The 10,178-nt window shown below is 41.6% G+C and overlaps 1 protein-coding gene across 7 annotated transcripts in view; it reads left to right on the top strand.

Moving 5' to 3' along the window:
• Nucleotides 1-10,178, top strand: part of AGFG1 (ArfGAP with FG repeats 1) — a 40,709-nt gene that overhangs the window by 24,978 nt on the left and 5,553 nt on the right. For 4 of the 7 annotated variants that reach the window (XM_064152815.1, XM_064152816.1, XM_064152818.1 and 1 more), the window contains exons 6-10: nt 4,251-4,370; nt 6,649-6,858; nt 8,394-8,577; nt 9,268-9,347; nt 9,614-9,706. In XM_064152815.1, the coding sequence (XP_064008885.1) occupies nt 4,251-4,370; nt 6,649-6,858; nt 8,394-8,577; nt 9,268-9,347; nt 9,614-9,706 (687 nt within the window). The remainder of the gene's footprint in view (nt 1-4,250; nt 4,371-6,648; nt 6,859-8,393; nt 8,578-9,267; nt 9,348-9,613; nt 9,707-10,178) is intronic. The other 3 variants (XM_064152820.1, XM_064152821.1, XM_064152817.1) reach the window with 2 other exon arrangements.

The following is a 10,178-nucleotide window of genomic DNA, read 5'->3' on the forward strand; positions in this document are numbered from 1 at the left end:
TTTTGAAGTGGGAGCTGCTATAGCAATTTTCTGTGATATATGTGATTAGACTCTGCCTACTTGGGGTTCTTTAGAGAGAGAGTGAGAGGATGAGTAACAGAAGGTAGGGAGAAGCTGGTATCAGACCTTTGACATTTTTTTTTCTTTGAAAATTGTTAGGAAGAGCATTCATGGAAAGAAAGCAGATAGAGACTTTAAAGGAATTCAAATGCATTGATAAAGTGTCAGTTTGTTAAAAGAAAAGCAAAGGCGTCCTCAGTTTAAAGAATGACCTCTTTTGTGCCTGTCTCTGTAAGAAAACTGAATGCTACCCACATAGGTAGCACTCTGTAATTTGAAGAATAAACATGCTTTGAGCACATATATTGGCTGAGGATGAGGCTAGACCTTAAACTCTTCAAGGATGACTTGAGGAAAATGTCTTAAGTCCCCCAGTTTTCAGTGGGACATCCTGAGCCATGGAAACCTATCCTAAAGAAAAAAGTTGATTCTGTGGTCACTGAAGTGTGTTGTTGTTAACTTACATTGTAATTGTGGGAAAGTGCTTTTGCCTGCCCTCTCTTGAATGGGCTTTTCATCTGGTTTTTCTGAGAGAAACTAGTGCTGCTAAACCAATTGGGAGTAAGAGATACTACTTGTTGAAATTGCTCTGAAATTGTTGACAGCTGGGAGGTAGCATGGTGGAGTGGACTTAAGACACACCTGAGGAATGGAGTGAAGTATCAAGGCTTTCTCAAAGTTAAATTTGAATTAAAAAAACGTTGTGAAAGAGTTGACTGAGTTCAGTAATACAGAATGAGAACTGCCTTTGCAGTGTGTGTTGTGAAATACTTACCATAGGATTTTAGGTTAATAACCTTTTTGGAGGCATATTTAGCTGAGAACTTGTGCTGGCTGACTAATGCTGTACAGTGTTACTGAGGAGGCTGCAGAAAGTGAATTATTTTTGATGACTTCTCTTTGCAGACTTGTTGCTGAATGATTCTGTATTTATATACTCTTTGAGTTTCAGGAGATGAAAGTTGCATTAAATGAGAATTTCAATACTGTGTTCCAAATCTAGGCAAAATTCCACTGTATCTCTGATAGTTTGTTTTAAAGGGAGGAAAAGCAGCATGAACACTCCACAATACACAGTGTTGCAGAATACCCTCTGAATTCCTGATTGAATTAAGCACTGAAAACAAAAATCAAGAGGAATACTCAGCTGTGACTAGTTGGGTGTTTCAGTGATTAACCATTGTCATCTCCATGGCTCCATAAATTCTAGAACCTCGAACAGTTTCAAGTCTGGTACCTCAGTTTCTAAAAGGCAAAACCCTGTTTCTGAACACACAATAGGTGAATGAGTATTGCTGGCTGCTTTGTGAAGGCTTTTGCTGGGGTAGGAGACTTCTAAAGCTTGTTCTGTGTGTAGTGACCACAGGGCAGTGCTAACTGAAGCTTCTGTTACAGATTCTTCCTTGTGGAATGCAGGCAGGCTTGATGAGTCTCCCCAGCTTGGGCAAAAATGAGTGTTCAGGGCTCATTTAAGGAGCTGCATAAACGTGTCATTTGTTATCATTCACTGCAACAGAGGATGGAAGAATGTTTACTTAGTCCAGCACCACTTCATCAAAGTTTCTGATGTTCTTGGTTTAAACTGTGCCTACAAGGGATGACTTCTTCTCTTTCCCTTCTTGCACACAATGATTAACTAAAGAAATCACTGGGAAGTGCCAGCAAATTGAAATCTTTCAGTATAAGTGACTGTTTCTGCAACCAAGGCAATATTAATGACCTCATGGCAATTAAGTTTGCTCAGGACACTGTTGCCTGTTGAAGTGAACGTATGCATACCTTATATTTATCACCTATATTTAGTTTATCAAGTTCTGTGGCCTCTGCAGGATGAGATTGTGAATATGATGGTAGATCACTGTGCTCTGTCTGCAGCTTACACACTGGTAACAGTGACAGCAAAGACATTTTTGCCATGGGTAAACTAATGGAATGGATGTGCACAAAAAGTTATAACAAGGTGTAGTGATGCAGCACAGCTCCATCATGAGGAACAAGGGAGAAGAGGCTTTACCTAGAAGAAATAAGAGTGTGACATAGTTACTGTCTTGTAGAGAATTGCTTTCAGTTTTGTAACTGAATATATGTGGCCTTCCTGTTTTGTTTAGCAATGTCTTGTGCCTTTATTCCACACTAGGTAGTGCAGACCTCACAGAAGAAACTGTGCACAAGTTGAGCAGTAGCCTGCATTGCCCTGACCAGTACTGGCATACCTGGACTAGCTGTAGGCAGCTGGCATTTACTGCCTCACTGTTCTTCATCACAACAGCAGCTCTAAATCCTTGCAAAACTGCAATCCACTGCAGCCCTTTAAGCATTAGGACTATTCTTGGGTTTCTGGAGAACTGAATTTCAGAATTGACAGTGCATCCCTAGAAATAATGATCTGCTTGTTGTGCCAGGTACAGGAAAATACAAGTCCTACTTGGTCTTCACCTTTGTGCCACTTTTGCATAGGTTTAAACCTTACCTCATAAAGCAAGATGCATCTGAATGTTCAGCAGAGGAGCTTTAATGTGGGACCCGCTTGTGTCAGCTGATGCAGTAAAACTGTTACAAGTGGCCTGGGAGACAGCAGATTGCAGTCCTTAACCTATCCCCAAAAGGCTAGGTCATATAAGATTCTTGATTATAGTGTTCTGTAGTGTTGTGAGAGTGGGTGAAATGAAAAAAACTCAATTCTGGGAGTGACACTTAGGTACTTAATGCCTTTTGGTCAATTAATCATCTGTCTCCAAGTAGCCTCTGTCCAAGCAAAGCATCAGGGTGGAAGCATCACTTCTGAAACAAGGTGGAATTTAATTGTACAGTTGTGCCTCTTAAAGCTATCAGTTTAAAACCAAACCAAAAATACCCCTAAACTGAACAACCACCAAAAACCCCACCAAGCCAAAACAACACAAAAAGCCCCACCAACAAAAACACCCCCCAAAAAACAACTAACAAAAACACAAACAAAAATCCCTAACAAAACTGGAAGCTGAGGTCTGTAGAGTCATAGAATCATAGAATCAGTCAGGTTGGAAGAGACCTCCAAGATCATCCAGTCCAACCTAGCACCCAGCCCTATCCAGTCAACTAGACCATGGCACTAAGTGCCTCATCCAGGCTTTTCTTGAAGACCCCCAGGGACGGTGCCTCCACCACCTCCCTGGGCAGCCCATTCCAATGGGAAATCACTCTCTCTGTGAAGAACTTCTTCCCAATATCCAGCCTATACCTACCCTGGCACAACTTGAGACTGTGTCCCCTTGTTCTATTGCTGGTTGCCTGGCAGAAGAGCCCACCCCCCACCTGGCTACAATGCCCCTTCAGGTAGTTGTAGACAGTAATAAGATCACCCCTGAGCCTCCTCTTCTCCAGGCTAAACAGGAGTGCTCTTTATATCATCTTTACTGGTTCAATAAACTATAGTCCTTGTATATAAGAGCTGTTTGAAGCTAGATGAATGTTTAACTTTTATTTTCTCCTATAGTATTGACACGAAAGGAAGGCGAAAGCTGCAATTCTGTTTGAAATTGCCTTGGATTTTATTTTGTGGATACACTCTAGGAATGCTATCTTCTTGACATTGGTATTGATTTCCATATTTCTGTACTCTGATCTAGTTTACTAAAAAAAAAAAAGGAGTTTTCCAGTGAAATGAACTTGTAAATCTAGTCAAAACTATTCAAGGGGTGTCAGGCTAAACTGAGCCAAGGAAGAAGCACCTTGCGTATCAGCGTTTCAAATGGTCTGTGCTGCAACTATAACTTCTAATCTTTATTCCCAAAGAAATGTTTGGTTAGTCCACAGATTATAGTTTTGGAAGCAAGCAATTTAGAACGATGTCTGGTTTGGGTTCTACACATGTACATCTGGTGTTGTGTATGTTCTGGCTGGGTTTCCCTAGCCAGCCACCACGGCAGACACTCCAGGGTCAGCTGGTGTGGTTGTGAGGAGGACAGAGGTAGCGTTCACTGGTACAGCTCTGCGAAGGCGATTCATGACAGCTTGTTCCATGACAGCTTCCAGCTGTAGAGTATCATGTTTGATTTTTCTTTTTTAATCCTTTTTTTTTTTTTCATGTTAAATGACAAGGTAGGGGCTAACCCTTGGAGGGTGTCATGACCATGGATTCAGTTGCTACATCTGTTTTTTGTGTTGACTTCCCATATCATTAACGTGTTTTGTTCCTTTGCGATTTACAGCGCAGAACTCTGCAAACGCAGGTTTTGCAAACTTTGATGCATTTGAACAGTCTAGTGGCTTGAGTAATTTTGGAGGTTTCCCCACAGCAAGTCAGTCTTCTTTTCAGCCCCAAAACACAGGTAGAAATCCTAGCTTTTTTGATTTAATACTTAATTGAAATAATCCTTACCTCTGTGTTGGAAGGTACCTGAATTCGTTTCTTGCCTCTGCCTGCTTTGTTGCAACTGCACCATCTGAAGCTCTGGGGAAACTCAAAATTAATTCCTTCTGTTTGGTGTTGATTTTCTTTCTCCTAAAGCTGCTCAGAAGTCTGATTTTTATGGCACTGTGTGTATTAGCTCTACACCTGAAATAACCGACTAGAGTAAATGATACTGATTTTGATACACAATTGACTTGACTCTCTCTGGTAAGAGAAATGTTTCAGTAGATCCAAAAGCACATCACTGTACCAAACCCAAACTGTGCATCTGTGCATAGGTGTGACTTTTGCACACGCTTCAGTGTGCTTGACTTGACTCTCTCTGGTAAGGGAAATGTTTCAGTAGATCCAAAAGCACATCACTGTACCAAACCCAAACTGTGCATCTGTGCATAGGTGTGACTTTTGCACGCGCTTCAGTGTGCTTGACTTCATGTGTAGAGCCTACTGCTGAGATTTATTTTGCTTTCCTTTGATTTGATCATGCTTTAGAACTTCTGCTTGAGCTTACACTTGCTGTTTGTTCTTTGGCTGACTGACTTTCTTTTCTTTTTGTTTTGTTTTGTTTTCTTTTGAGTGTGGTGTCGTTTTAAACTTCTTTTCAAATTTTCTTTCTCCCTTCTTATGTTAACTTTAACCCCCACACAATTTCTGGCTGTCCAGCGTTCAGAACGCTTTCATCTAGCTGCAGTTTTGGTGAATTTACTTCAGCTTTTCCTCTCCAGGCTGTACACAGTAAGTTCCACGCAGTGGAAAACTTGGCTTCTTTCATCTTGTGCCATTGTAGCGTAGCATCCTCATTCCTGCCCCTGCGTGTGCGTTCCTGGTGACGCTGGTAGACACTTGAGTGGTCTGTAGTGTGAGTGGAATCCTCAGCTGCCTGCTACAGAAAGTGATACAGTTAATGGAACAACTCTTTTAAATTTAAGTCTGTGACCTGCCTAGATGTGGTGGGTTGGGAACTCCCCTTGCCCACTGCCTCCCCAACATGAAATTTACCAGACCAGCTCAGATGGCTTGGGAGTAAGATAAAGCTCTCTTTTACAGCAAAGCTAATTTTGCAAGCATATATCAAAAGAGGTATTTACATGTATTTTCCATTATGTAGAATTCAGAAATAATACAGAAAGCCAGTCTCATCCCCCTGGACAAAGAAAGCCCAGAAGGGGTCAATGCCAACCTCTCTCTCTTCCCCAGACAGAAAAACAGCCAGCAAGGCTCACATGTTACCTGGTCAGTCAAGGTTAGAGAAGCAAAGATTGCCAGAGCCCAAGAGCCAAGAAGAACAAATTGTTTATATATTGGCTTTTTATGCCTCTTAGCAAACCAATGAATGACATAGACTTCGTCATTGTTATTCTTTCACCACCAATGATCTAATTTTATTTGGATTCCTCATTGGTACTTTCAGGGAAGTACCAGTTTCCCTTACTAGAGTATTGCAATAAGCCTTAAACCACTACTGTAGACTAAATTGTCTGGACATTGAAGAGATGGAAGCTTATGGTTCCATGTTTGAACTGAAGTTTATTTGTGTGGACCTAAGTCACATCCTAAAAATCAATTTTTATGTAGCTCTGATGTCAGTGGACACTTGGTATAAAAAGACTTCTGTTATATTTTCACCCTCTCCTCTTTTCTGACTGGATGTAGTCTGAGAACAGCAAACAAAACTACCTCTAAACCTTGGCTTGGAGTTGTACTATTTTTGGACTTGTAGGCACCATTTTTTTGTTTAGAATGCTGACTGACATCTGAAATGGTGAAGCATTGTGCCATCTAGTAAGTGCAAATTCATTAGACACACGAGACAGGAAAGTCTTCTGTATTTTCAGTACTCAATATTCAAGCCATTACCTCCTTTTCTAGCAAACTATGGTTGAAATTAGCAGCTAATAAATAACATAGTTTTTTCCAGATCCAAGTATGACTAAGTTTAAGCTGTTGAAGTTGGGTGTGTTGGTGGAGACTTTTTTCTGCCCATGATCTGCAGACTGAAAAATACTAAGGGGAGGGGCAATAAAATTATGCTAACCCAGTGTAACTTTGAATGAAATGGGAAAGGGTTTTCAGAATACAGTGTGGCATTGGGGAGTGTTGCCTCACAAAGAGGTGAGATTGTTGTGCCATTACAGTTGGAAGTACTTTTCTTCAGCTTTTGAAGTGTTAATCCTGTTCAACTTCCTTTGTTACAGGTGGAAGTGCTGGATCGGTCAATGCTAACTTTGCTCACTTTGATAACTTCCCCAAATCCTCCAGTGCTGACTTTGGGGCCTTCAATGCTTCTCAGAGCAACACAACAGCCGCTGCAGCTAGTAAAGCTGCAGCAAATAAGCCTAATCTCCAGCCAGCTGACAAATATGCAGCTCTTGCAAACTTAGATAATATCTTCAGTGCAGGGCAAGGTATTGACCTTTTTATTCTCTGACAATGCTTGTTCCCCATGTGTGTACCCACCACAAAAATGGCTGCTGTTAAAACAGTGACTGTGTTTCAAAATGTCCTTTCTCCAAGTTATCAGTGGAGTTTCACCTCTGTGCACCCTTAATGTGTGAGGTGTAAGCTTTAAGCCTGCTAAAGGAGATCATCAGAAGACTTCTTTTTGGGAGCCTGCTTCCTGTTGAGATGATTATCTCTCATGGGAGATACCTAAAGAAATGATTTATGTTTTCATCATCACAGTAATGATTATATTGGTGCTGAAACCTGTAGTGAAGGCTCTTGGATGGAGAGCAAGAGCTGTTACAGAGAGCTTTTTTGCTTCTCTGCCACAAAGATTTGGCTTTCTTTTTTCTTTTCTTTTTTTTTTGGCAACTAGTAGCAGTAATGTTTTGCTTAGTTGATTTTAAGATGAATAGTTTCTTCTATAACTTTTTTCCTTCTCAAATGATGTATAAAAGCTCCTGTGGGTTTGTTATGTAGCACTTTGTTCCAAAATGGATTATTTTAGAACGTGTGTTTGTCAGTTTGTCTAGATGAAGATGAAAGTAGTATTGAGTTGTCATTTTCCAGGGAAGCCAGAGCCTCTTTGGAGCTTCAGAATGTCTGTACAGGCATAACACTTTTCTAAGAGCTGATGGCTTGTTAAACACAGTTTTCTGTATGTCTTAGTGCATATTTAATTCTTAAGTCTGAGACTTGAGGGCTGAAGCCTGTCTGCTGAGAGAGTTAGGGTTTTTCAGCCTGGAGAAGAAGGCTCCAGGGAGACATTCCAGCATTTGAAGCAGGCATACAGGGCAGCTGGAGAGGGACAAAAGCATATAGTGAGAGGATGAGGGGTAATGGCTTCAAGCTGGAAGAAGCTAGATTCAGATTGGGCAACCACCAATAGAACAAGGGGACACAGTCCCAAGTTGTGCCAGGGGAAGTATAGGCTGGATGTTAGGAGGAAGTTCTTCACAGAGAGAGTGATTGGCATTGGAAGGGACTGCCCAGTGAGGTGGTGGAGGCACCTTCCTTGGAGGTGTTCAAGAAAAGACTGGATGAGGCACTTAGTGCCATGGTCTAGTTGACTGGATGGGGCTGGGTGCTAGGTTGGACTGGATGATCTTTGAGGTCTCTTCCAACCTGGTTGATTCTATGATTAGGAGGTAACTTCAATATAAGAATGGTGAGGCACTGAAACAGGCTGCCCAGAGGAGTTGTGCAAGCTCCAACTCTGGAAATGTTCAAAGGCAGGTTGGATGGGGCCTTGAGCAAATTGGTCTAATAGGTATCTCTGCCTGTGACAGACTGCAACTAGATTATCTTTAGGATCCCTTCCAAACTGAACTGTTGTGTGATTTTTGTGATGATTCTGTGACTTCAACTGCCCTGAGCTTTGATTTAGTTGTTGGTGGTGTAGAAAGTAAACCATCTTCACTTTGAATCTTGTTCTTGGTATCGTTGGGATAGAAAGTAAAACAATCTTCATGACTTGAAATCTTGTTTCTTCTTCTAGGTGGTGGTGAGCAAGGAAGTGGCTTCAGCACAGTTGTGTCAGCATCAGCAGGCCCTGCATTGTCAGCCCCGAATCAGTCAAGTGCATCTTCAGACAAGTACGCGGCTCTAGCAGAGCTAGACAGCGTCTTCAGCTCCACAGCAACCTCTAGTAATGCCTATACTTCCACCAGTAACGTCAGCAGGTACTTGTTAGGAGTAGCTGGCTTCAGTGAGGTGCAGAAAAGTAGCTTGGAGGTGTTTCTCACATCTGGTGTTATTTCTTCTCTAACTGGGGAAGCATTAAATGAATTTAGAGGTACTAATGCAACCCCATCCTTTGTTTTAAATAATAGCAATACCCTCTGATAGGGTGTTACAAGATAAAAGTAAGCATACTTGGTCAGCAGAGTGTTCTCTGCCTCCTTCCATGGTAAACCTGTTGGGTGGCAACACTTTCCTGTACGTGCTGCTTGCATGCACCCTGAAATTCATAGCATTACCCATGGCACATGAGACTTATTCTGGTGTTTATAATGTACATGGTACCAGACACTCCTCTTTTTGAGATTGTTAAAGTAATAAATGCCAAATGCCTGCTGTAGCTCTGCTTGGTAATGTGAGTGCCCCTAAAGCTGCTGCTTTGCAACCTCTCTGCTGATGGCCTTTCTTTCTCCCGTTGTTGGTGGAGATGACTTCTGATTGCTTAACACTAGTTGTGGTCTCCAACCCTGGTATCAGGGAGCTCAGTGCCTGGCACCAGTGAGTTATATTGCAGTTTGCAGGCTGCACATAAACATTCCTTGCCTGTTCTATGTGCGAGCAGTTAATTGTAACTTGTGTTTGCTTGTGAAAGAAGCAATTCTGACCTCACTGAATTTGTGAATTACTTTCAGCAGTGCTTTTGGAACAGTACCCGTGGCTGCTACTGCACAGACACAGCCTGCATCTTCGAGTGTGCCTGCTCCCTTTGGAGGTATAGAAGTGTTACTAAAACCTGTTGTGAACTGTAAGCAGACATCTTTTACTTAGTGCTACACTTAGACACTAGTGATGTTCAAGTAGCTGAGGGATGCCAAGAAGGTGCTGTTGTGAAACATTTTTGCTCATTTTGTTACTAATTCCTGAGTTCTTGTGTGGTATTAGGTATTGATGTGTTTTTGTATGAGAGCTGTATAAACTTAATACGAGTCAGGCTGTTCTAAAAACACTTTATTAAATGAAATGTCTTTAATCTTTCAGCAACACCTTCCACAAATCCATTTGTAGCTGCCCCTGTTGCCCCAGTGGCACATCCAACAAATCCATTCCAGACCAATAGCCGAGGAGCAACAGGTTAGGAACAAACCACTAAGTGTTTGAGAATCTTTCTTTTGTGGCTTGCAGTGATTCTTTTCTTCATAGCTCTAATTTCTTCCTTTAATATTTTCTGTATTACCTGTCTCTAGTCTTTTTGGCGTGTTATGTGTGTTGACTGTGTGGTATTTATGAAGAGGCTTTAGAAATGAACTTTGGGGTTTTGTTTGTCTGTTCTGGTCTAATCCTGAGACTTGAAATGATGACCATGACCAGCTAATGCTGCCTAAGCTGTTGGTACTCTGTGTATTGCCAGTTGGGTACCTACCGAGACTATAACCTTGGTTTTGAAGCATGCTTCATAGCAAGTTGCTCTGAAGTGAGAGATCTTGAAAGCTCTGTTGCTGTGCTGACATTCTTGGTTTTTGAATTTTACTTCATTCCAAAGTCCCAAAACCAAAGAGCTGGAGCTAGAACCAGGAAAGACAGGGCTTTGGGACTACTAGCTCCT

The sequence above is a fragment of the Pogoniulus pusillus genome, chromosome 13 (genome assembly GCF_015220805.1).
Source record: "Pogoniulus pusillus isolate bPogPus1 chromosome 13, bPogPus1.pri, whole genome shotgun sequence".
NCBI classification, from domain to species: domain Eukaryota; kingdom Metazoa; phylum Chordata; class Aves; order Piciformes; family Lybiidae; genus Pogoniulus; species Pogoniulus pusillus.